This window comes from Notechis scutatus, chromosome Z (genome assembly GCF_049901735.1).
Source record: "Notechis scutatus isolate UNSWTSFEM ecotype Mainland chromosome Z, rNotScu1.2, whole genome shotgun sequence".
Lineage (NCBI taxonomy): Eukaryota > Metazoa > Chordata > Lepidosauria > Squamata > Elapidae > Notechis > Notechis scutatus.
The window spans coordinates 96,575,694-96,603,461 of NC_142025.1; the positions used below are offsets into that span (position 1 = coordinate 96,575,694).

The window sequence follows — 27,768 nt, forward strand, 5'->3', positions numbered from 1 at the left end:
CAGCTCAAGTGTTCTGGGTGGGTCAAAGGTTCACTGCAAAGGTCACGGGGGTCAATGTATAGCCATCCCAGGTCAATAGGCAACAGATCACCCCTTAAATTCTATACCAGGCACTTATAGAAAACAGAAAAATAGAAGAATCCATTCAAACTATTAACAGCCTTGTCAATCAAAACAAAGGCATGAGAAATACTAGGGAAAGAATGAAAGAGGGAAGAAAGGAGAAAAGAAGCAAGCCATACCTTTAGTAGAATGAAAAAGATGAAGTTCTATGGAAGCATATGCATCTCTTTGGTTCTTACAACCACTTAAAAACTTTAAGAAAATGCACAAAATATCTTGCTAATAATGTATAAGTTTTTGTGTCTTAAGAGTTGCCTCATAATGCATAGAGATGTTATCTCTATACCTATAGAGGTAAATCTATAAAGAATTTAGAAATAATACATCTATAATCGCGATATTAATGTTTATTGCTTACAATTCTCATACATTTCCAGAGATGAAAAGATGACAATTTAATATAATTGATAAATAAGGGACTACAAAGAACTACAAAAATATAGAATTTGCATTTTATAATATATCTTGTTGATAAACACATTTGCATAGTTATAGATCATAAAATTTTTATTTTTAAAAATTACAAAACAATAAGACATTAATAAAACATACAGAGTTATAGCACACTGAAATTTGCCACAGGACATAACAAACCAAGACCCATTCTGCAAAATAAAATACTTTTTGTTAACAAAAATACATAATTTAAATCATTCAAGAACATCCCAAGTGATAAAAAATTTATTTTCTTAATATACCACAATTGCATTATTTTTTAAAAAATGTTTATATTAGATCTAAGAAAGTACTTTTAAATATCTATTAAATCAAACATTTATATATTTCATTATATTAAAAACTGGTGACTTTTTAAAGTACATAAAATGCAGATGAACAGAAACAGGCTAAAAAGAAAGCAAATCACAAATCTAACTGGGAAGAATAAACAAGGAGAGAAAATAATTTTTTAGACAACAGAACTTATAATTTAGAATATTACTGCTTTTTCATATTTCCAAATGAAAGCTTATTATTTTGGATCTGCAAAATTGCAATCTTCACAAGCGGTACTAATATTTAAGTTAGTAGTTCATTCATCAGCTAGAAACATACCTCCCCATCAAATATTGAGGTATTATGTTCAGAAGTAAGATACAAAAAGCATGTCATTCTCATGAGGTTAAAACCAAGCTTAGCCATGCATGGAAACGTCCTATTAAAATTAATGGGACAAATCATAATTAACTTAAGATCCCCTGTTTTCATTGCATCTTTTATAATGCAGTACACAACAACTAGTGAACTGGTAGCAATTCCACCAGAGCATAAGGAGCAGCAAATGGTTATAAGGGTAATGTCAAAAGTTCTTTTTTAAATATTAAAATTTGATGTAAAGATTTTTTTAAAAAAAGATCTTAAAAAATATTACCCCAACATAGGATCTTTTTTAAATGTACTTGGACTAAAAATTCTAAGTCCAGGTACCAGCTTAAGAATGCTAATGTAAAATACTTTAAAACAACAAATTGTGTAATGGAGTACACAAAAATAGAAACCGTCTTTAAAACTGAACATATATCATCTATTCAATTAAAAAGAATCCAGATAGATATATAGGAAATATTAAAATAGAGAAATGAATGTCTTAATCCTGCCATTTATTTGGAAGAATACATTTTATTTCTGAGGACATAAATACAAAATTAAGCTGTGACAAAGCAAACTTATACAAGTCTAATCAGAAATAACTCTCTGAAGTGAATGATATTTGCAACCCAAATGACTTGTGAATACAATTTTGATAGGAAAAAGTTGTAAAATGATGTGAGAATTTTCTTATTAGTCAGATAAGGAACAATAATTACTTCTTAATCACCTCAAATAATATGCTTTAGATGATTGCTTCCATAATCGTTCCCTTCTCATCTGACATCAAATTTGCAAGTCTTCTCTTGCAAAAATAAATGTTACTTTTCTTAGGAAAGAGTCCATTTTTTTAAAAGCTGAGAAACAAATCACTGTAGAATATGGAAAATGTCAAAGGAAGGCAGAAAAATGGTACAGTTCCTTTTACCCCTGTCCTGAAGACTGATGCATGAATATTTTTCCTTGGAAATGTACAAACTCATTCTTTTGAAAGGAGATAATTATGTTAGTAATGGTGGTGGACAATAAAGCTATTCCTACAAAACAACTATGGGGGGAAATATAAATGAAAAAAAATAAAAACAAAATTCCCAGAAAAACATGTAAGATGGAAACAGGTTGGAAACAGGTTACAGTAGTTTTTTTTTTAATGTATGTTTTGTTTCCTCCATAAACATATATCTCCTGAAATAGGAAACTGATTTGATTGTGACGTAAAGCATTTCACAGAAACACAATTATTTATTGTTTTTTCCTTTAATTCTCTTCAGGGACTTGGTACAGAGAATTTCTCAAGTGCATAATGAATTGTAGTTGAAGCAGAAAAAATATTTGCTCCTACCCCTTCCCACTGTAAAATGCTATGTTGAAAATTGCTTAGAGTAGGAATATTTCTTCTTTTTCTTTCCTTTATTGTATAGCATACGGTGCCAAGTGATGTTTGGTATATTACTGTCCTCTTGTGCAAATTTGCAGGTTGAAAAAGAAGCAGACTTTGACAACTTTCTTCTGAAAACACTTTTTCAAGTATAAAAGGGATAAACAATCCTAAAATGAAAATGAAATGAAGATTTACAAGGTAATCCTAAACATATTTTATTGGAAGCAAGCCTTTTTTCTACAGCAAATGATCACACTCCCAAATAAAAAGGAGCAGTCAGTATTCAAGAGCTGACATCTTCTCAGCCAAACGTTTGCTACTGAAACTGCTAACTACTTACAAAATAAATAAATAGGAAACGTGATTCTAAAGTTTCACTCAATATTGATTTCAAACAACTATATATGTCTAATGATATAATCCTTTTTGAAAGGAAAAAAGCAGTGAGTTGCTTTGATTTCATCAGCTGCCATATATTTCATTCCCCTCCTGTAGCCTTAATTCGATGTTTTTGAAGATTGAGCTATTTGTATATGACCAATGATATATTGTTCAATTTATCTCCAGTGCAATAGAAAGATGTACTGTATCTAAATGAGCATTTGTTTCACTTAAGAACAATAGAGGAGAGACTATCCATGTCAGGATTAAACATTAGGATGGATCTTTGATTTGTTCTATGCTTAAGAAATTTCCTTAAGACTTACCTGTTCAGAAGTCTCATCATCAATGTAGAATTACACCTGAAATCTGGGTTCTGAGATCAATTGTTGCACATTTATATGGAATAAAGACTGGTTGGATTTCATGGACTTACTCCCAAGTCTGTACTAGATCTAAACTTATAGCTTTTTTATTATTAAATAAAAGAAGAAAACAGTCTTCTGTAGAGCCGTTACTATTGTTTTCTTAGCAAAAAAAAATCAAATAAATGCTTCTTAGACTTATTTTACTTCTGGACTTGCATTGAACCTCTAAACTTCTGGTAGGCAGCCAGACAATTAATGTTTTTCTAACTATGTATCTTTTCTTCCGTATATATGAAAACAACTTCCTCACAAAATGTGTCTACACTGAAAACAAAATGACAGAGCTCAATCCGTTTTAATGCATATGTTTTGTTTTAGTAATTTAGTAATGCAAGACTGTGCTTAGTAGTGTAGTACAGGCAGCAGTCTACCACACAATATCAATAACAACAAATCTAAGAATTATTGAGAACAGAAACTTGTTTTCTCCTTCCTTCCTCCCTAACTGGAGATGGGATATTTCTGAGAAGACCCAGAATTTCATTCTGATATTTTGGGTTCCAGGTAAAAAAAAGACATCTATACAAGCCCTTGACATTTTCCAAAAGGTGCCACCAAACTGCACTTTTTACATTGAATGTGAAAGCTATTAAGTATATTTAATTCATCATTTCACTTTAATTAATTAAATCAAATTTAGTTTTATCTTGGCCCAGTCTGACAGAGAGGGAGACCTCAGTCTGGAGATTGTTTATAGTAAATTCATTTTTTTAAGGCTAAAAAGGGAAGAATTCAAAATGGGAAAATTAAACTAATATAGGCAAGTTGAACATTGAAACAGATGCAGCAGGAAAATGATGGGAAGGGTGAGTTATTTTGTATTATTCTGAAAATGACCTTGTGGGTATTTATACAAAAATCTCCACATAAGGGAATTCAAAAATACCATAAATATTTTTGCCGGTGAAGCAGTTTGCCTCCAGCTAAGCCTTTTAAAAGGGAATAATATTTACCTGAAACTTCCCTCGTGTTGAAATTCTTCAAATCCTACAGAACAACATTTTAGAGCTAGCATTAAGCTATTTTGCTTGATCAATTTGTTCTGCAACATTATTTATTTTTAGTTTGTAAATAAGATTTTAATGTTTCTTTAAGATCCTCTGTTTATCTTATTTTGATATTAGCATCAGGGATTCCCAGTCCAAAACATAAAAACATTGCATACTCATTTTATGCAAAACAAAAAAACCCCACCCAACCTCTGGGTACCACATTTTATTAACACAACTAGGAAACATGCAGACAAATAAGTACCATCAAGTATTGTCCACATACATGACTATCAAATTCATTATCTACTGTATTACTGGATTGCTAGAAGTGAGAATTGGTACTCTTATGGATCCAATTCAAGGAAGGAACATCCTGTTCCTGTTCCCTTAAGTTTGTCCTTTGCTATATTTTTGCTTTGACAGATCTACTAAGGTAGTTCTTAACACACATAAGGCTGCATAATATCTTCAATATTTACATCTGCATATACAGGAAGAGACAGAGATAAAACATTCAATTGATTCTCATGGAAATCATATAGCTTTAAACCACTTTAGTGATCTTCAGATTATAGCTTTAAACTATTCAGTCCAGTGGGCATTCAGTTGTTTTCTTGCATTCGTTTAATTACTCGAAGAAACATAATCAGTGCTAGTAAGGCTGGTTCTCAGTTTATATTCTAGTGGCTTGCCTGTCAATATCAGTGTGGGTGGACTTAGAGGTTCTTTGATTGGCCTGTTTAGTGTCATCCAGTCTAACTAAAGAATTTCTAAGACCATCCCAACCAACACTGACGGGGCAAGCACTAGAATATAAACTGAGAGTCAACTCCACTCCTTACTAGCCCTGATGATGTTACTTAGTTTGGGTAATGAAATGTCTGCAAGAAAATAACCAAGATCACAGAGTACCAAGGAACCCTCATTTCAATCCCGAGCCACAAATATTCTCCTTTATTGGAATCCAATTTATTATGACCAGCCAAAGTCTTATTTCACCGAATAAATCGATTCTCCAGTATAGATTATTTACACTTCCAACTCTGTGTTAGAAAAATGTTAGATTTTCAAAATCAAGGCCATTTTTTTTTTAAAAAGACCATTTTTTATTTTCTTTTTTTACAGAGCCAGTAGAAGCTGTAATTCCCCCCTTTACAAAGGCCCCAATTAAGTTTCATATCGGAACAGATAGGCTTATATGTAACTGAATGGCATGATATTAATTCGTCTTCTTAGCTGAGCCACCAGAAATAAAACATGTGCCCTCCACATTACAATACCCCCCTCCCAATCAATGTGTCCAATGGAAAGGCATGTAAAGAGTTCATAGTTCAGCCATATGTGGAAAGTGGATGTTGTTCGGTGCTGGCTGGGAAATTCTGGGAGTTGAAGTCCACTCATTTTAGAGTTACTCAGGCTGAGAAACACTGGCTTAGATAATTATAAAAAAAAACCTGAACATGAGGCTGGGCCCTGTAACTGCAGTTGATCTACAATAGTTACAAAATTATTAACCAGAACTGAATTATTTGTTAATATACCTCGGTTTTGTCTGCTACATTGACATTCAGTCTATTTAGATTAAAGGTTTAATCTAAAATAGACATGCTTCCCCAAATATTATGTTCTCTCTTAATGTATGATATTTATCCAAGTTGCCTTTTCTATAATATAGTTAAGGATATGGCTTTCAAGGGAAGATTCCACTTACTAGGGAATCTCAGCCATACACTAGTCCCCTAGAGAAGTTTCTCAGCATCACTTCCTGATGTTTTTTAACATTGGCCAGACATTTTATTCATCTTTGTTGTTGTTGTTAGTTGCGAAGTCATGTCTGACCCATCGTGACCCCATGGACAATGTTCCTCCAGGCCTTCCTGTCCACTACCATCTTCTGGAGTCCATTTAAGCTCGGACCAACTGCTTCAGTGACTCCATCCATCCACCTCATTCTCTGTCATCCCCTTCTTCTTTTGCCCTCAATCCTTCCCAGCATTATGCTTTTCTCCAATGAGATTTATAACATTTATAAGTCAATGTCCCTCAGTTACGTGAATTTTATATTTTAATACTGTTTCTACAGAGACAGAAAGTCTTGTTTGTGCTTCAGGTCTAGGAAAACTTACTTGGGAATGATTTTCAGTGGACTGTGAGTTGTAGCACATGATTTCAATCTCAAGGTTCCAGATATCACCGTCAGCAGATAATAGAAAAGATTTCTCTCTGATAATGGAGAGGTATTGCCAGAGAAGGTAAATAGTATGACTGAGAGGAAAACAATCCCTAAATCCTTTCTGGATAAGACTGCCCATTGGAAGAAAGGTCCTAGGTCACCCAAGAGCAAGAAGCGCTTTGCTCACACTTTCTAGACAACAAATTACTGTAGCTGACTGTAGCTTTATGCAGATGCTCATCTGACCTCCATAAATATCCAATTAACTCCAATATTTCTTTTTCAACAATTTGATTTACTGGCAGTGGCTGCTGTTCTTTATTTTACAGCTTAAAAAAAAAGTGTGGTTTTATTACATTCATACCCTACCTTGACTCCAAGGTGCTCAAAGCAGTGGACATTATCTGTTCCTCCTTTTTATCATTTCTACAACCTGTGAGATAACTTAGATTGAGAGTTGGTGACCAGCACAAGGTCACCATTGAATTTCACAGCCAAGCATAGATTGGTTCTTCAGATGGATGTTTCCAAACCATCCATTATCAAAAAGTCTAAACAATGTTGATTACAACATCCAAGATTCATTATACTGGTATCTTTGTCTTCCTTAAACAAATCCTAGAAAGATAGCTGCTGATTGATTTACTTAACATATCAGGAGAGTCACACTGACATCTGAATATATCCAGGGCAAGATTTTGAACCCTTATCTTTAAAAAAAAAAAAACTCACAAAATTATTTCAATTCCTTTATGTGGAATTTTCTTTTCTATTTTGATTCCTCATTTCCAAGATCTAGCTTAATGGGATAGGTTGAAGGTACTTCACTTACGTCACCAAGAAGTGGCTACATGGCCACAGGCAAGACACTAATGGTTAAGTATAATACATGGATAACAATACTGATTTACATTACATGGTGACTTTGCAGATTACAGAACTAATGTATGTGAAACACTTGAGAGAGTACTACTTAAAAATCCAAATAAACTTTACTGTTTTTTCAGCTGTTTAACTTTCAAGTTATATCATGGCTTTAAAGTTACCCATCAAAGCAAAACTTTCACAGTTTGAATTAATTTTTAACTTCCATGCTTAAAGAGCAGTTTGGGGCAACCTTTCCCATCCTGCTACCCTCCAGATGTTTTGTACTATAAATCCTTAATCCCAAACCAAGCATCTTGAAGGCATGAGGTTGGGGAAGGCTGCCTTTAAGGGCATACAGCTTGTGTTCCTTCACCTTACGTAAAACCCTTTGTGAGGCTATTTTACCTTCCACCTGAGCATATGAGGTTTTTTATTCTTTGCAGGAAACTAACACTGAAGTAACAAATGGCCACTGTTCATTTTTGCAATGCACATGATAAAATGAAACGTGACAACGAAAGTTCTGCTCTTTGTTTCAAACAGACGCAAAACAGCTGTTTTCATATGAAACACTATACAGCTGGAATATCTACACAGATGAATAGTTTGGTCCCTTTATTTGGGAAATTAATCATTTGCAGTTAACTATTCTAATGAATTTGTTCGGGATTGTTTCCATCTATAAGGGTCTAAAGCAGTGTATTATGATTTTGTATAAGCTATCGATCTATGTGCAATGTGAAATCCCAAAGTGAAATAAACTCTCATGTCAAAAATTGACTCATGCCAAAAGATGTTAAAATTTGTTCTAATGCCCAATTCAGGTTGCACATTTTTTAAAATGATGTGGAGGTGATAAGGTTTTCAGCCTGAGGGGTCCTCAGTACTCTTTGAGCTTTGTTTTCTTGCAGGTGTTTATTATCCAAACTAGGTAACATGCGTATTAGACTAACTGGGATGATGCTACCTCCTTTAGGTAATGAAATATCAACAAAAAAACAACCAGGCTCAGACAGCACTAAGGACCTCTCATTTCAACCCTGAGCTGTAGTTATTCTCTTTTTTGTTTTGTAGTCTGATATATTTGTATTGGAAAAACTGATTCAGAAACAGATGGATATTAGCAATTAATCAAATTAAATCCTCCCAAACTCTTAATAAGTTTGGAGTAGTGTATTTTGTAGCAATTGCTTAACGTGGTGGACATATAAGGAATGACACACACTTAGACATCTGGACTAACATTGAAGAGTGTGATCCTGAACTATCAATGCACACAGTAGATCTCTATGGCTCCTAAGGGATACTTCACATAATACACAGAGGAAAACTAAAGCTGGGCACAAGGATACATTTAGCAGAAGAATGCAACCCTAGCACTCCAGTAGATGTGTATAGATTGTGTCTGTCAGGCTTTTGCATGTCACATTGTTAGGTTAAATATTTGAAACATCTCATACAGAAAATGTTAAGGAAGAGCATGTAGATTTCTCTCCAAATGATTTAATTTAATGACCAAATTGGATAAATAAGCTATGTGCCTAAGCCCTAGTTTATTCAAGAAAAAGGAAAAAGGAATTGCAGATTAATTTTAAGAACTAGGGGATTGTAAACCCCCACCAACTATTTATTTTCCTGCATTATGAAACTTCAGGAAAATTTTGCACAGCTGAGTTTACTTTTATTATATGAGCTTAATAACCGAATCTTGCTCTTAACATCTTCTGTTTTCTATGTGATTTAGGCTTAAACACACAGGTCTGACCCTTTGCAGGAAGTAAGACACAAAATGTAGATTACTGAATTGTGTGCCAGTACAATCTCCAATCAACTGATATCAGAACAGCAGAATTATACTCACATTGAAATGAGCAATTTTTTGTTTTTAAAAATGTACCCATTATTTGGCTAAATAGATGTTGATAAGAAGTGGACACTGCTGAGAAATGTGTTCCTTTTAAAAGTATGCTACTTACAATCACCAAAATACATTTCATATTTCCTACCTATAAATTATAGGACATCTTCATCAAGGAGGGACCCCTCAAAGTGCCTACAAAGCAATATTTGGGACGACAATGGGTTCCATCTCTGGAAAGATATGCTACGCAAGGCAAAGCAAGGTGAATGGGAGATGGAGGCACAAGTTGCAAGATTTCCAGTTACCTTGAGGAGAAGAGTTTCCCAAGGAATTGTGCCCAGCAAGTAAATTGGCGTCACTCCACTTCTTCAGGCTGCTTGCAAAATTAAAGCAGTTTACAACTCCAGCTTCCCAGGAAAACAAAAAAAAACATCAGGGATCTTCTCACTTCTGAAAAAAAAAAAAGACAGGCCCTTCACTTCCTCCCCTCCCCTCATCGGCTCTGTGTGGAAAAGAAAAAAAGGGGAGGGAAAAAAACAGGGCAGTGGGAGTCTTCTTTTAATCGGCCAGAATCACAACAATTCAACCCAAAGGGTGTAACACAGCTGAATATTTTCTGTTCTATGAAAGGATTGGTATAAATTTTAGGATTTGATTTTTATTTGGAGAGAGATAAGAGGGAATTTCTTAGGCAATTAAAACTATTTAGATTTCGTAGCTTTCTTCATGCCGTAAAGGTTTCCTCTGCTGATTTCCACGTTTTTTGGATGTATTTAGAAACAATGGAAACACCAATTGGAGGGTTATTTACATAAATGATTAGAAAAACATGCAAATGCTGGACTCTATGATTGTTGTTTTACACTACTATTTGTTTGTTTTTATGATTCACAAAGTTGTCACTTACCAGGAATTGCTTCAATTAAGAGACATAATACTAAGCTTTAATATTTAAGATTGCATTTTTATTCACCATCATTTGGTTAGTTTCTAAATATTGTTACAACAAAGGGATACCTACATATTAAGGAAACTCAGGCTGCAATTTTATACATATTTATCTAGAGTATGCCCCAATGATTTCAGTATTATTTCTGAGACGACAGAATTGTACTAATAGGATCACAATTTTAAGTGAACTCAATAGAGAAGACAGAAGCAATGATGTCTATGTCAGGCTTTATGTTAATATATTTTAATCATTTTTAAAATCTTGTTTGCGAAAGAGATTTAGACTGTAACATATTTTGCAAAATGAAAATTTTATTATTGCATTTTCTTTCAATATTGCTTGATGTTTGTAGCTCACTTTATACTCTGAGCCAAAAAGAAATTTCGATTCCTTTTCAAAATTTACTTTTTTAACAAGTAAAACTGAACTTCTTGCCAAATCTCCATTAAATTATTTTTAAAAGAAAAAGAATCCTATGTGGATAATATTTTCTGAAGAAAAATGTCTACCTATGGAGAGAAGATATTGGAGTAAACATTGTTACAATAGGGAAGGAAGATAGTTAGATACTAATAACCTCCAAAAATAGCAACAGAAAGCTCTAGAAGCCTTTCAAAGATATCAGCTAAAACCTACATCAGTGGAATAGCAGCCATTCTTTAGAATTGAAAGCTGAGGTATGAAAGAAAGAAAGAAAGAAAGAAAGAAAGAAAGAAAGAAAGAAAGAAAGAAAGAAAGAAAGAAAGAAAGAAAGAAAGAAAGAAAGAAAGAAAGAAAGAAAGAAAGAAAGAAAGAATACAAATTTATGATTCACTACCACATTCTTAGAAAGGGGACAAGTTCTTCCAAATCATGAATAAAAAAATTAGGATGCTCTTGTGCATCCTCATTGTAAACATGTTCAGCATTACTTTGTGCCAGGTTATGGCTCAACTTGCATTAGTTTAGAGGTAAAAATGACAACATTAAGATCAACTACCGGGTTATTCCCTTATGGTACAAAGAAAACTCATTTTCTTCAGAGTATGTTTCAACAAAAGTTTACCATTATCATAAATGATTGCAAAAGGAAGAGATAGATGCACAGACAGAAGTATGACCAAAAATTCCAAAATCTTCATCTTCTTTCTCATTCAATGTATTTCCAGACACCAGTAGGTTAATATCCAGATGAACTCAGTAAAATGTGTTTAAAGTATGTTGAGTCCTGTGTTATATTGTGGCCTATCACTTCAGTCTAGAAGGAGGGCTAGAGAAACAGAGAACTGACACCCTCCAGGATACAGAGCAACTAGTGTGCAAGCTTGAACATCCCAATTTCCTACAGGGGCACAACCCATCTGCTCCAGCAATTTGTGACACAATACATTATCGTTCTTGTGCAAGCTTCTTCACCCTTGATGTAGGAAATGCACATTTAGAAATCCAGTCCTGCATTGCAATTTCACTGGCTTGATAGGATTAATTAAAACTATCACCTATGCATTCTCCTTCACTGGAACAAAACATTGCTTGGGTATCCCTAAGTTACAACATTCTAATGATTCTGAACACATTTACTTAAAATAAATTCCTCTGAAACTAGCAAGTTCAGGATGATACAGGTCTATTCAGAACTAAAGCTCACTGAAATACATAAAACTTACACCAAGGTAAATATGACTAAGAGTTCTTCAATTAGAATTGTGCTTCTCTTAACTCCAACAACCTGTAGGCTCAACAGAGGCAAATGGGAATCATATGCCAAAATGTATATCAATAACCCTTGACACCTTACATATTGAAGCAGATTTATAAGACATATAGGTATCAAAGCTGAGAACATTCATAAATAGTGTCAAACGTTTACCTATCTGATGGGAAAGTCCCTCACGCTAAAAATAAAGAACTGGGAAGAGATTTTGTAGAATATTTATGAGAGCCAAAACTTCTAATTTCAAAGCATCATTGGTATGAATGATTAAAAGACATACTTTACACAATGGCAAATGCTTGGCTGGCAATTGGTTTTACAGGAGCATAGTTTGTACTTACCAAACAGAAGAAATCACTTAAGGTGTGTAGGGCAACTCTAAGAACGAAAATGTTATGAAGAATTCTACAAAGAAATTAACTCAGGCAAAAGATAAGATCAATGTGTGTAAAATATTTGATGTGAGCTATGAATCAGGCAATGTATGTATGGAATCTGATATGTACCTGGATACGTTTAATTTTCTTCTATTTTAAAAGGGTTTGAAGTGTGAAAGCACGTTCAATGTAATATCAGAAAGCAATGTTTTTCTTATTCAGGTTCAAATGAATTTATTTTCACACTGGATTTTTCAATTTTAAGTTTTGTATATATCCTGCTCTGGGCTTTGGCTACAGAGCTGAAAATCAATCCATATTTTTTATTTTTATTTTTTTTTACAAAACTCACATTCTGTGTTTTTACAGATCTTTCATTTACTTCATGTCATGTAGGACAGGCATAACTCAGCCTCCTCCACTATGTGCTAAATATGTTTTTAATATAACATAATCCTATGAATATTTATCCAAGAGTTTATCCAATTGTATTTAAGGCAGCTTACTTGTAGGATATTATATGCAAGATTGTAACTTAAGTTATAAACTGATGAAAACTGCAATAATCTTCTTAGGATAATAATAATAATAATAATAATAATAATAATAATAATAATAATAATAATAATAATAATAATAATAATAATAATAATAATAATAATAATCTAAAACAAAATTATTCTGAGAGTTGGATATCTATACATCTTACAAGAGAATTCCCCTGATCCTTAAGAGCATTCTCCCAATCTTTAAATATTAAATAAAGGCTGTAATGGTTGAAGATCGATTTTTAAAATTTGGCTAATTGTTGCTTGTATCACAAGCTTTTTTTGTAGACAAACATGAACGCATGGCATTCTTGAGCAGAAAAATTTTGGGACAAATTCTAACATTAATAAAAATATTGGAGCAAATTCTAAAATTAATAAAAATACCAACACCCGTAATACAAAAATCATTTCCAAAAAGAGATATTATTTTTAAAATTAGGCCTTTAGTTTTATACACACATACCTATAGACTATGCAGAGAGAAAACGATTCAGTTCATTGAAAAAAATGAAAAGATCAATAAACATATTCTATAAAAATTGGTAATAACTGCAGTTGTCTTCCAGATTTGAGTTCAAAAATAAGATTAGAACGATTAAGTTTCAGGAAAACAAGCCAACGTACATATGGAATCACACCTGTTTGGATACATATATAAAAATATTCCCATTCATTTTCTCTGAACATGTATGAAGTATATGAAACTCCTTTCCAGCTTGGAGGGTATCGGATTGACTTTTAAATGAAATGGGTTTATATGTATATGTGTGTGTGTGTGTGTGTGTGTGTGTACATACATACACACACACATATATATATATAGGTTTAACACAGGGGTGTGTTAAATGTTGGGGGTTTTGTGACATCACCAGGTTAAAGTACCCAATCAGCATGCACTCTGGAGAAAATTATTTAGTGGGGTGTTTCCTATAATATACTGTATTCAAGTCTCTTAAAGAAAGAAGCAGGAAAAAAAGGTAGCCATGCCATGGATTTTGTTTGGTGTCTGGGGGGCATTGAAAACCCTGCTTTTTGCAGCTCAGCAATGATCCTTTGCTCAAAGGCTTGCCTGCCTGTTTTTAAAGATTGGGCTGATTAAGAGATGGGTGAGATAATCTGATTCCAAGAAGAAAAGATAGGAGGAGGAGGAGGAAAAATAACTGAGGGAAGAGGACATTTTTTTCCTTTGGACTTCTCTGGGGATGTTTAGAGAGTGGAGAATAAAGCGCTGAGAAAAGAGGAGGCAGCTCTGCATTCTCAAGAGATGCATTTGAAAGGAAAATTTCTCACTCAGCGACGAGTGCTTGATTTGGGGAAGGGGATAGATGGGAAATGGGAAGAGGTTGGAAGAAGAGCCGTTTCTACTAGCTCCCCACTGGCGTCCTCCCTGCCTACCTTTTATTTTTATTTTAAACATGTTTCTGACCTGCGGGATGGCTCCAGCTGCGGCTTCCGCTGCCACTTCAATGGATTACAATGGAGATTTCCAAGCTGGTTATCAGGAAATCGACGGCATCAACCTGGGTTACCTGCAAATTAACGGCACGAAGATGTTTGCTCTGACCCAGGTCTTCAGCGACCTTTTTAAGGACATTCCTCGGGCCGCCGTGAGCAAAAAAATGGAAAGCCTCAACATCCAGAGTCGCCGGTGCGACCTGAAGGAGCTGCGCACTCTCAAAGCCATCCAGTCGGTGCCAATACGCGCCGTCAAGTGTTCGCTCATTTCCAAGACCGACCTGGAGGCCCTCTGCACCTCCTGCAAGGCCTTAACCCCCAGGAAGAGGAAGAGGAAGAGGAAAGTCAAAAGGAGGGAAGCCGAGGTCCTGTTCGATCGGCCCCGGTTACTCCCGGCGTATGACGAACCCGATCACCACGCCTTTCGTGCCAGTTTGGATGCAGGCTGCGCCAAGCGCGAAGCACTCTTCGCAGCTCCATTTGCTAGGAGTTACGAGAAAGCCGCGCCGCCTTCCAAAAGCTACAGCCGGAACGGTAGAGCGCACCTCCTGGCCGGCGTCCTCAACGCTTACCCAGGGGACTTGCAATTCTTACACTCGGCAGTCAGGGCGCACGGAACCGGTCAACCGGTTTGCGAGCCGGAGATCGGGCGCCCTAAGCGCTCCACTTGTGGATGCCTGGCCAAGAAAGGTCGCTCGGCCTCTATCGCCGGCTCCAAGAGGCAAGGTACATCGGCTGGCTTTTCTAGTGATTCAGATTCCAGCGGTGCGTCAAGCCCGGCAAGTTCTAGCGATTCTTCGGAAGATGAGGAGGAGGAGGAGGAAGACGACGACGAAGAGGAGGACGAATCTTCCTGCAGTAGCGAAGACGGCAGCTCCTCCGGATCAGAAAGTAGTTCTCTATGCAGTGGCGACTCCGTGCAAAGCACGCGGTACAGACAGGCCGCCCTTCCCCGCATCCCTCCCCAAAATGCATCTTCCCAAGTCCTCCCCAGCGTGGCCAAAGCACTACGCCCCGACCCGAACTTGATCTTTTGGGCCAGGACGTTGCGCGCCTCCACTTTGGAAAGTTTCAAGCCGGTTCCCACCACTACGCTTCAGCAGGACAGACCGGAGACTCGGCATGCTCGTTCGGTAGGCCCTAGCGAAAGACCGCAGCCAAAGAACGGAGGCGTCAGGGAGTCGTTGGAGTTGGGTGTCCAGGAAGGCGAAGAGGCCGATTTTCTGAGCATTCCTGATCGTGTCCGAACCGGCGAACGTGATAAAACCGAAGAAGCCGCGCTTCAGCAGACCTCCGAGGAAGGGTCAGGCAGAGGGGCCCATTTCGACCGGCTTATCAGGCAATCGAAACTGTGGTGCTACGCCAAAGGGTTCAACGTGGATGGGAAAGTCTTGCGCAGAGCCGAGCAGGCCAAAGGGTGTCCCCCCACTTCCAAAGCTGGCCTTCTCAGCCTGGCCAACAGACCGCTGAAAGGAAGCAGCGATTCGGAAAGAAGTGCCAGGAGAAGTCGAGTCGAACAGGCCAAGGGGAGGCCCCCCAAGATCCCGAGGAAGAAGACCCCAAAGGGGGGCGCTCCGCCTTGCAAACGCTTGCTCAGTACCACTCCGGGGCCTGTAAGGAATCCATTTACTTTGATGGGCACTTTTCCATGTACTCCCGCATTAGTCGTGGGTTCCGATGGGGATCTCTGTCCTGCGTCGTCCCTATGCGTCAAAGACTCCTGCATCCTTTCCAAAACGCACCCACTTTGGACCTGGCAGCTGGGGGGCCATGCTATCCCCATGCCTCCCAGCCTGAAATTCCGGGGATATGGTTTTGAAAATGTCTAGATGGAAGATTTTAAATTAGTTTGTGTGCAACGATTTGTCTTTGGTAGAGGGAACAGTGTGGATGGGAAAGTTAAAATAGAATATATTCTGAAAAGAAAAGGAAAATGATCTCGCCATCTTAAGTACATATACTTGGAAATAACCTTTTTGGGTTCAGTGGCCTTTAATTCCAAGTCAGGTGATAATAGCAATTGATGTTTAAACTCATTTGCCCCAAAGTAAGACTGGCTGAAATAGATAAAAATGTTTTTAAATAGAAAAAGTGCAATCAAATATATAACTATTCAGGAGGAATTATGGGATTTAATTATGTACAAGTGGCTGTAAGTTTGAAGCTTAAAAGTTTTCAAAAGAATGGACTTTTGATTCCCAAATAGCTCGTTGTTTTTTAAAAAATCCTGAAAATCTCCATCACATGGCATTTCTGACATTCCTTTATTTATAGAAGTGGCTTTGTTTTAAAGAGCCCATCTAATCAGTAATTCTTAATAAAATTACACACATTTGAAAATATAAATTTAAAATCTTACTTGACAATGATTACAGGGGGCCAAAATAAATGATTAAAAAGAAATGATGACAGTAAGAGAAAGTAACTTGAAAATAAAGCTGAGTATAAATATCTAACTTTTATGCTTTTAGTTGGGGATACAGTGTTTTTGTTCATATTGCACATTTATATTGTAGGAAGCTGCAATAACAATAGTTAAAAAGAAGAAGATACAGGCTGTTTGGAGAAAATCTGGTCTCCTTTCCTTTTAACATGCAGTGGTTTGTTCTATACTGTGAAATTTGGAAAAGCTGTGGGGGGTGTTGTTGTAGGGAATGAGAAAGTTTCTGGAGAAGGCTCCCCTCCCCTCTCCAAGTGAAAGACCCTTCTATTCTCTCCCTCCCCCATTAGCAGAGTTAAAAGTATGCTCTCTTCCCAGCCCCCAACTTTCTTCCTTAATTTGGAAGAGAAATGGAAAGGCCTCTCAACTGCAGCACATTAAACTCATCAAAGGATCACTCCCCTCCCCATTCTATTCACTTCCTGATTAAAACTTAAGCAAAGCCAATCTTATCCCCAATACCAGAACTTTGAGAAAAAGAAAGGTCTCCACAGTAAATTATCCCCCCGCTTTCGATAAAGAAAATCAGGGCAAAATTATTTTAAACCAAAAGTAGAAGCAAAATCCTTATCTTTCCTGCATGAAGGGAAAAAAAAGTTGTTTAAATTTTTGCAGCTTTTCAAGCAATTGTTTTTTGGTTAATAGATCCTTGACATTAGTAGCCCAAAGTAATGTTTAAACATTTGCTGTAAAGAATAAATTGGATCCAGGGGTAAATTTGAATGAAACACAGGTGGACAATTTGATCTCCAAAGTGAAATGTAGAAAAGAGGAATTCTTTTGTCTTTGTCAGAGAAAACAAGTGATCTCCTTCCCTCATGCAAATAGTTCTTCATTGTTTCATTTGTAATAAACCCCTTTGTCTTCTAAAGATTTCTCTGTGTCACCAAAATCAAATCATCACCAAATTCAGATTGAAATCTTCATCTCTGAGAGTACAAGACCCTTATGACTGTAAGAGAGATATGTATCTCTTCAGTTTCAAAATCTTATCTCAGGGAAGAAAGAGTTCAGTTGCCCCTAAATAGATCTGGCCTTGCTACACAATCCATAAAGACCACAGGCAAAAAACGTTGTTTAAAAGTGCAAAACAAATTTAATTAGGAGGTAAGTCCTTCTGGAATTACTGGACCTTAAACCCTTAAGTCTACATGATTTTATCTATAAGTAAGCTATGCATCAACTGACTTTATTCTCAACTGTGCAGTCAAACAGTAACATATTTAGGAATTACAAACCAATATTTGTCTGCATCTATTATTAAAATAGGCTTTCCCAAAGAAAGGAACAAAATCTTACTGGGATGGCTGAGTGAAATGAATTGATTGAAATGCTAGATTTTATCTAGAAAGAAATTCCGGCACTTTGAATTTTACAAATTGATTTCTAAGTGCAACAATGAAACAAACCAAATATGGAATGTATAGAAATGTGTATGATTTTTTTAAAAAAAGACTCATCCAGAACACAATCACAAAAATTCTACACTGCAATTTCTACTATTCCCCATTTTGGTTAATTATATGGTATTTAAATTTTGCAGCTAAATTACACTTTTTTTTTTAGGTTGTTATACTATATTCTCATCTACTCTGGAGTAAGAAGGATTGATCTCAACAGAATCTTATTTCTAAATAAACCTGTTTAGGATTACTAGGTTAGTTTTGTTCACCTTATAAGCCTGCATTTTTGTTAAGTGAGAGATGTTTTATTGTCAAAATTGTTCTCAGTGAAGAAAGGGAAATATTCTGGTTTTTATTTTCAGGCAATGCGGTATCCTTATGCAGTCCCCATTTATTGTGTTTATGCAGAAGAGCTGTCCATTGAATTGTGTGAGTCCCAAATATTTGAAAGCAACAAAGAAAGAATGAGAAAACCTGGTTGTTCCTGGGGGCATTACATAACTTAAAGCTTTGTGTGAAAGAGCTGAATTAAGAATTTCCTGGCTGGCAGCTCTCCCCCCTCCCTCCCTCCCTCCCTCCTTTCCTCTCTCTCCCCTCCCCCAGTTTTGAGCATTTATTTGATATGAATCAGTTTTACTCAAATATACCAAGAATATAGAATGATAAAAATAAAGAGTTTTCAGGGTGGGGGGGAAATCTAGATGATTATCTTTGGAATTCCTTCATGATGGATTAGAAAAGTGACAGGAAGAATATGAAAGAAAGCAAAGGAGAAAGGAATTTTTTCCCCAGTTGTCTTCACCTGCAAATCCCCCTCACCCAGCCCAGTTATTTTATTTTGGTGTTCAAAATATGAGTTCAGTTTTGCTTAGAATAAAGGAGGGAGTCCCTGTGTTTGCCAAGCAGGATGCAGTATTAGTTGCAGGCTGACTATTCAAAAGAATGTGGAATTCGATGGAAGCCAAATATTGACACACCTCTTCAGTTTCTCTCCTGAACTTCTCACTGGGTTTTGCAAATAGGAGCCACACAAATGAAGAGGGGGGAAAAAGATCTAAAATAATCTATAAAGAATTGGTTGAAATGGAGAAAGGGGACCGCTTCCAATCTTATATTTCCACCATAATCCAGTTTCTGTATTCGGGAATAGGTCTGAAGGACCCATCTGTTGTAGGGTATTGCTGCTGAAGAGAGGTGTGGATATGTGGGTGTGAGTGTGTATGAGACAGAGAAATTGCACCCCCGTGGTGCAAGGCATACTTGTTCCCTCCCCAATACAACCAAGCTTGCATTGATTTTCTGCAGACAGCACTGTGTTATACAAACTGCCTTCTAGTTCTCTGGATCAGTTGCAGTGTTGCTCACCCCACTCCTTCTTTACATCAAATAAGCTTACCATCTTTATTAAAATATTAGAAAAGTAATAAATAAAAAGAGGCAAGGACAATCGGCAGGGGAAAAAAATCATTTTATATATTAAGCCAAAATAACCTCACTCTGCTTCTCAGTCAAACCAACCTGTTCAGCTTCCCACATTCATTCTATTCTGTGTAAAAGATACTACCATGTTCTGTCACATAAACCTCTAGCAAGTGATTTCGAGATGAATTGTTCCCAGTCATTTCAGTAGAGATCCTTCCCTTTTGTGCTGAAATGCTCATACAGTTGCTAGTTCATAGTTCTTAAAAATGAAAATGCCCCTTAAGACATGCAAACATGATGTAGTGGTATTCACACTTGTTTGTACATGTCAGGCAGAACTGTGTATGTCACACAAATACAAATATTAGGAATAGTAAAATCCTGGTATATGTATGTGCAAATTAATGTGAAAAATACATTTTCAAACAATGAAAAGAATACTGAAATTGCACACTCAAGTGAGTTAGTCTGACTGAAACTGGAGACTGATCTTTCTATAAACATGCTGCAGAATTGCTATGCTGGTTTTTCAGTAATTTATGAAAAACCTTTGTTGATTGCAGAGTAGGATAGTTTAACTCTAAATATTGTGGATGTCTTGTTGCTTATGTGGTTTACAGTACATGTATAGGGCTGCACCTATGCATTGCCTATAAAGAAACAATTACATAGATACCCAAACATACAAACAATATTGTAAAATTAAATTATCCCTCCGCTGAAATGTATATGAGAACAGGTTTTGCAGGTACATCAAGTTCTGTATTTTTAATGGAATGGAGCTGCTTTATGTGTGAGATTTGTATGGGTGTAAGTGTATAAATCATTGTGATATATCAGCTTAGACTGCATTCACAATGGATGTTCAGAGCATCAATAGGAATATTTTCACACATGACACAGAATGTACATTTGATCTTGTAAGTATAATGCAAATACAATCCCACATTTCTTAACATGCATAGTGGGTTTAAATCTGACTTTTTTTTTTTCTATTTTTACCTTCAAAGCATTCATATGTATTGCAAGGAGGCTCAGAGTTGTGTATGAAAATCCTTTGTCTCTAATGTCATGTTTTGATACTGCATTCAAAATACTCAGGGCTACTCAGTGAATTATTGGCATGTTTTTCAAAATTTTCTAGGGTAGTCTAATTCAATTGATATTAACAAAACTACAACAACTGGATTTTGATCTCCTTGCATGACATCTCAGATCAGTCTTCTCCGCAGCAATGACGTTTTTTTCTACAAATAGATACCATTTACGGTATGGAGGAAAAGTGATTTGTAACATTTTATGAAACCACATTCCCTTGTATGCATGTGTAAATACTAGTACATTTTTTCATAGAATGTGAAAAAAATATTTTCCAATCAGTTGTATGTTCGAGCCACTAGGCACTCACAATTACAACAGAAATATAAAGTTTCAAAACTTTTAATATCATGCATGTAAACACTTCCTTATAGAGATACAGGGAATTTTTAAAAAGTTAAACTTTAAAGCTTGTTTTCAAAAGTGGACATTAGTGTGATTCCCATGCAATGTTGTACTAAATTATGGTTTTTAGTTTTGAATTTAAAGGTTATATATGACTTATAACATTATCTGCAAGCCAAGAACCCAGGGATTGATCTGCAAATCCTGATTGAGGGTTAGGTGTGATTTCAGCTATACCATTATGGTTATTTTTATTTCAGGCATATAGATCTTAAAAAAAAACACTAGAGAGGCATTAAAAGTTAGATTTTAGTTAGCCAGGAGAAGCTACAATCACATATTCAATACACTTATAATGGAGTAAAAGATGAGGCTTGTCTTGATCTGAGGTTGATTCCTAGTGACATTGGATATACAGAAGTGATTTAATGTTTCCTTCTAGAGAGTTTTAAAAAAAATCCAGTGTATCTTATAGATCAGGTTCCAAAAGGTTTGGTTTGAAATGCTTATTTCTTTTAGATCAGTCTGAAATCTTAGAGGAGTCAATTATCAATCTTGTTCAACTAAATAAGTTGAAAGTAAGGATATATTTTGTGTTGCATAGTGCAACCTGATGGATGTAAATATGAATAATTGGAGGCCTTTCTTGCCGAAAATTCTGCAGTTGCATTGTTGAATAGGACTTTTTAATCCCAGGAAATAAATATATTTTAAAGAGGTCATCTGGAGTTCAAATGAATATTTTCAAATCCTGGAGTGTCTGTGATATGCACTGATTTGCTGCTTTCAGTGAAACATATTTCTAAAAACATGATTGAATGCCATCTTAAATTCGAATACACTGTTTGGTTTCTTCCAAACTGCTGGCAATATGGCCTCAGATAACTACTGGAAAATAGGCCTCTTATTTTTAAGGAAAGATGTGTTAAGCAAGATTAACAAATGAAATTATTGTGTGGTCAATACCTACATTGTTGAGATATTGTGGAAAATGATATGCATCCAACAAACCTTAGAACAAAGCCGTAATCATGAGAAATTTCTTTCTATTCTTATATATTCTTTCTACCATAAAAAATAATCATATGCAGATAGTAAGGAACCTGATATTTGGTTGAGATTAACATAAATTAACTAAAAGAAAACATGTTTTTCAGATAAAAAAGGAGGAAGCATTGTTACTAATTCAGATCTCACATTTCCAGCAAGAATTTCTTTAGTTTAATTTTTTCTATAGTACAGCTCGTAAGGTAGAGTGCTCACTGATGTTTGGACAAAAGTACAGTAAATGCAAGCTCTCTCTTGGGAACAAGTCTCTCCTATGTCATAGATCTTTCCAGAGGATGATAACCTCTTTAGAATTCATATTGGCCTGTAATGGGAGTATCCCAGATCGGCACAAGATGAAAAAAAAAAAAAAAGGATTTATCAAGATTAGTAGTACTGTTGAGTCAGCTAACCTTTTATAATGGAAAACTTTCTCTGTAAAAGGGAAAAGAAAACAACTACCTATTGTAGAGTTATTTTAGACTGTAACGTCTCTAGTTTAGAGGGTTTCTTTTCCAGGGATTGTTTCATTGCAGAGTAAAGAACAGAGTTGATTGGAAGATTTACACATATCTTTTCCAGTTACTTTTACATAGCTGCTAGATAGCACGAGGTAGAATGAACTTCTGTTTTCATTTAAGTCATTTGAAGCCATTCAAAAAAAAAAAAAAAGATGGGAAAATCAGCTTGAAGGAAGCTTGTAAGGATGTAGAAGTCAGGAAAGTAAGGTTGAGTGGTTAAGGGGAAGAGGGAGCATACATCTTCATTGTAAGTCTCCCTTTCTCCTCTGAAATTGAAATTTAAAGATATTTACATTTCTCCATGCCTGAAGAAAGGAAATGATCAGTACCTACAAATAAAATAGCATCCTGTGAATTGCTTTACTAATTCCAGTTGGTTGTATCTGAATTTGAAAGAATTTAGATTGAAGGGTAGAACTTTCATTGGAAAGTTCCCAAACATAATTCTCTGAATCCTATGAACTAGAAACAGGTAAATTTTAAGAAGAATAAAACTATTTTTTCCAATAAACAGTATTTTTCATTACAAATTGATTCTCCCTCTTGACTGTGTTTAGGAAGAAGTGAGAGGATTGTCTTGGAACACAGCTAACAAAACAAAAGCACAGTGAACTAGCGTTTTCTCCTTTGTTCTGATACAGAAGTGTTGGACAACTGGTTATGATGGAAACTGTAATACAACACTACTGAAATATTCCTTGTTACTGGAAGATTGTACACAAGAAAAAAGTATTTTTCTTTGTTATCTTCTTCAAGCTAGCTGGAAGAGAAAGGGAATAAAAGTAGGCTTCATGTAAATGAATTTAAGTTGCATATGCTGTATATAAACTGTATATACTGTTTAACCTTCACCGTGCAATCTGGAACCCTAAGTACATAAAATAAATAAAAATGTATTTTTAAACAACAACAAAAAGTGTGTATTCAACTTTTTAAAATAGAGACATTGATTATATCAGACTAAAGAAGGATTTTTCTCTGTGTTAAGTTAGTAACCCCCCTTTCTGCTGTAGATATAAAACAAAATGATTGCTGGATCAGGACTGAATTCTTAGTTAAATTAGGCTTGCTTTAACGAGTAGAATTAAACCTAGGCACTATAAAGTTCTTACATTGATCCTGGGATTTAAGCATCACTAAAATGAGATTCAACCCTGTTTTATTTGTGGAAAACATATGAATGTTAGACTAAGCTTTCATATTTCAAGCAACGTTAAATGTTTTGAGACAGCATAAATTTTTGGTACTGGTTACAAACTTGTTTGTATTGAACTGAAATGAATTGAAAATTTGTAGTCCTTAAGTGGTCAAGAATATTGAATTGAACTGAACATTTGTAGTTTTTATGTGGTCAAGAATATTCCAAATGAATTGTGTACAAGATGAATATTTTCATATTGTTTTCCAACATTTAATGATATAATCAACCTCTTACTTCTCACTTTTGCAGAATATTAGAAGAGTTCCAACTTCCAAAATTTTGCCCTGTAAATATTAAAAGTTTTTTTTTAGCATTCTTTTTATTAAAACCAATGGTTTCATTACTTCGGTAATATACTTTGTTTGTTATGAAGAATCAAATGTGGCTATTTCCTATGTGTGCTGATTTCCAATTCTGTGCCTTGATGCAAAATAACTAGTGAACTGAATTTGGGACTAGCCTGTTTCTTGATACATTTTAAGGAATTAAAAATAAAATACTCTAGATGAGTAAAATGTGCATTAGATTCTTTTGTTTTCTGGAAACTACAAAAAATGACAATACAAGGAAACTTATGTTTATAGTGAGTCCATAGGAGAGAAAAAGTATGCAACATCATTATAACAATAGCATGTAATCTCTGTGAAAACAATTCAATATACAGATTTCAATTTGGTGTCTTCTAAGATGTGTAGGATTCTCATAATTCTGATGTAGCATAGAATTTGCATATACCAAGTCAATGAAAACTACATTAAAAGTCATGCTAACCTATGATTTAGTCAACATGTATTGTTGGGTTTATTCAACTAAGGACGGAGGACTTACAAGCCACATTGGCCGGGTTTCAAAACCTCAATTAGGCAAACAAAGGGTCACCTCATTTTAGCTTAATGCAGTATCTCAGTGAATTTTTGGTAGATTGGGAGCTAGAGGAAATTGATTCGGTCTTCCTATACAGTTGTGAAGTTCATTAGACAATTTTGGAGCCTATAGTTCATATATACGTGTTGCATTTATAAAAGATGCTAAACCATGGTTTGCTTAACCATGGTAAATTGGAAAAAAAATGGGCCTACAACTAAGCATGTGGGGTGTGTTGGAGGGACTGTTTTGGTTTTAAAAATTCATTTTGCAGTAAAGCAAATTATCGAGAGAAAAAGAGAACTAGGTATCTTTACTAACTAAATTAACTTACTGTAATTTTGGCTTCAGTCTTTCAATATTCTTTGACCCCAATTGTTAAAAGAAGGGATAATCTCTACCTCTGACTGATAATTATAGTTGTCAAACTATGTAGAATTGTTAGGTTGAACTGCTATATGAAGGAGTTTCTTCTATATAAAGGCTTTTCTCAAAATGAGAAGATAACAGACTGGGCATTTCCTAACTGATCATACTTTGGTGGGTTTTTAAATAGCATTGTAAATGTTACAGAAGAGAAATGAAATAGTTAAATGGAAATTTATAAACATAGCCACCTGATTTCTACTCCCATATCTATAGAAAATATTTTTGAAAGTTCTGAATCCTCATAAAACACTTTTCACATCCTTAAAGTTTTTATTTTATTTTGGAGAAACACGGTAAGCTAAGCTAAAAAAGAAGAAGGGCTAGAATAGATCTTTAAGATCTACTTTTGTTTTAAATAGAAGCCTAAAATGTACCAGTCAAGTGATCCAAATAGTGTGGAAGAATATGTTGAAAATTCAAGAGCAGTATACCTATCAGAATGCATTTGTTCAGCTGGAGGAAGTTCATTTTATCAGTTTACAACGGAAGTGCTGATTTTTTAAATTTTTATTTTAAGCTGATTCGAGAAAAACATAGGAACTGCTTTATCACCTCATTATCCACAGGCCTTGTCACTCCCTGTCATCAAGCAGCTTTTTCCTTCTCCACAGGATTCAAAGGACATTTTTACTCAATAGGGAAAAAGGCACAGGTGGGTCTGCAACATGTTGGACAAATAGGAAATCAATATTTACAGTATTAGGATTTGAAAGCAGACATTTGTATCAGGGTATTTTGGAAAGCTATTGCCTTCTCAATTTTTCCTCAAATCCCTACTTCATTGGATGAATATGAATCTATGTTATAAGATAAGGATGATTAAGATGGCCCACTTCACATATCACACTGAATTCTAACATGGATTGATTGGTTTTGGTTACTATGTGGCATGAAAACTACCAAGTATAACTTATTCAATAAACTAAGTTTAAACAAAACATGGCTTAACATACATAAATTTATCAATATGAGGTATTCTGAACACACAAATGCTAACAATTGTTATATTTATTCTAATATTAGAAAATAAGTATTTACTTAAACACAGTGGTATTTACTATAAAAAGTAATAGGATGGAAAAAATTAATTTTACTTTGTTTGCAAGGACAATAGTTATGTATTGTTGAAATTTTAAACTTCATTTCAAAAATTTCTGAGATCTAGCTTTTGAAAGAAAAGTGTATAATCCAAATCTATCATCCACAACAAGATTTTTTTGAGCTGTGTTTCCCCCCGCCCCTCAATTTTTTTTTTTTTTTTTCCAAATCCTAATTGAAGAAATTCATACTTTTATTATATTCTGCTTTGGAACATCTTGAAAATAAAAAGACTACAACTGTGAGATGTGATTAAATGTTAACCCGCCTGGAGTAAAACTTCAAGCCTGGCCACAAATTACATTTTACAACCACATTCCACAAAAGGAGGCTTTCCTATTTAATGCAATGTGTTTAGCAGTCAGGTTATGGCCTTAAATGCAAGCCATCTTTCTGATAGCCAAAGAAAAGGGAAAGAAGAAGACTTGGAGCCCGTTGACCTGAAGAGATGCTGCAGAAAAGTTCTTTGCTCAGGGAATCATCTATGTTAAGATTTCCTCACCTTTTTGCTTTACTTTGTGGTTTTGATTATGAATTGCAATTTGGAAACAGGCAGAGGAGTAGATTAATATGAGATTTCATTCTATGTGGGCAGTTAGTAAATAAATTTCCAGAACTGTCGGTTAGTTATATGGCCACTTTGCGGAGGAAGCATTTTCTGTTTCTTTATCTTTGTTTAATGAATGTCAGAGGCATTATTTCCAGAAGGGGAAAAAAGTTAAGGGAGGGTGAAAGATTGGAGGAAAAAAGAGGAGGGAAGGGGTGCAGATTCCTTATTTGAATGTGTTGTTTAAGGGTCAGTGATAAATTAGATAAAAGCAAGTTAAAAGAGTAAGGCCTTGGAGAGGAGAGAAGGAGAGCTTCAGACACCTTAATCTGGGAGGGGTTGAGGGAGCATAGTATAATTTGGGGAGGTTTTTTTTTTTTTTTGGAAGGATTACTTCTTAAAAGTCTTCATTTATAATGTTAACATAAAGTCAGTAGAGAAATGGGAACAATGATTTCTGGCTGGGACATGGGAAGTGGTGTCTATGTTTGCCAACTTGTGTGTGTGTGTGAGAGAGAGAGACTCGCTCACACACAAAGGCGCTCACATGCCCTTGGCTGTTTTGGTTTATCAATCTCTGATGAGCTTGAAATGAAAGGTCTCCCTAAACCCACACCTCAGGAAAAGTTCTTTTATTTTCTTGCAGATAACAGAGAGGGTAGAACAGAGGGGGCAGAAAAGAGAGAGAGAGATAAGGAGGGAGGCAGACAGGCAGAGAGATAGCACCAAAAATCTCACAAACCCTAACCCTAACTCTAATAATCAGCCTGGAATTTTAACTTCAGGCTGTCAAGGTGCTATTTTTCCTATATCTGTGCTGTTAACATCTGCATGTTAATAGCTCCATGGACTCAGTTTAGGCAAATTGCAAGGAATTTACCTTAAATGAGGCCATATGGAAATAAAAGAGAAAACCAGGAAGGAAATGTCTTCAGGACAAATCTTCAAAAAAAACAACTGGATCTCCTTGAAAAAAGACTTTTGAGAAAGTTGAGAAAGTTGAGATGACGAGGTTGCTAAGAATAAAATAATG

The 27,768-nt window shown here is 35.4% G+C and overlaps 1 protein-coding gene and 2 long non-coding RNA genes across 3 annotated transcripts in view; 1 reads left to right on the plus strand and 2 right to left on the minus strand.

Moving 5' to 3' along the window:
• The window catches only part of LOC148129016 (uncharacterized), a 121,063-nt gene that overhangs the window by 66,244 nt on the left and 27,051 nt on the right, over positions 1-27,768 (minus strand). The window lies entirely within an intron of this gene.
• Positions 458-9,462, minus strand: LOC148129017 (uncharacterized). Its single transcript, XR_015745606.1, has 2 exons — positions 6,518-9,462; positions 458-2,757 (listed from the first exon to the last, which is right to left on the minus strand). It is a non-coding gene; the product is annotated as an uncharacterized LOC148129017 (long non-coding RNA).
• EPOP (elongin BC and polycomb repressive complex 2 associated protein) lies at positions 13,786-16,771 on the plus strand. Its single transcript, XM_026669816.2, has one exon. It carries the CDS (start codon positions 14,191-14,193, stop codon positions 16,147-16,149), a length of 1,959 nt encoding a protein of 652 aa, XP_026525601.1. The 5' UTR covers positions 13,786-14,190; the 3' UTR covers positions 16,150-16,771.

Excerpts from the sequence above, each read along its gene's own strand:
- EPOP (XM_026669816.2), top strand. The coding sequence starts at position 14,191 with ATGGGAAATGGGAAGAGGTTGGAAGAAGAGCCGTTTCTACTAGCTCCC.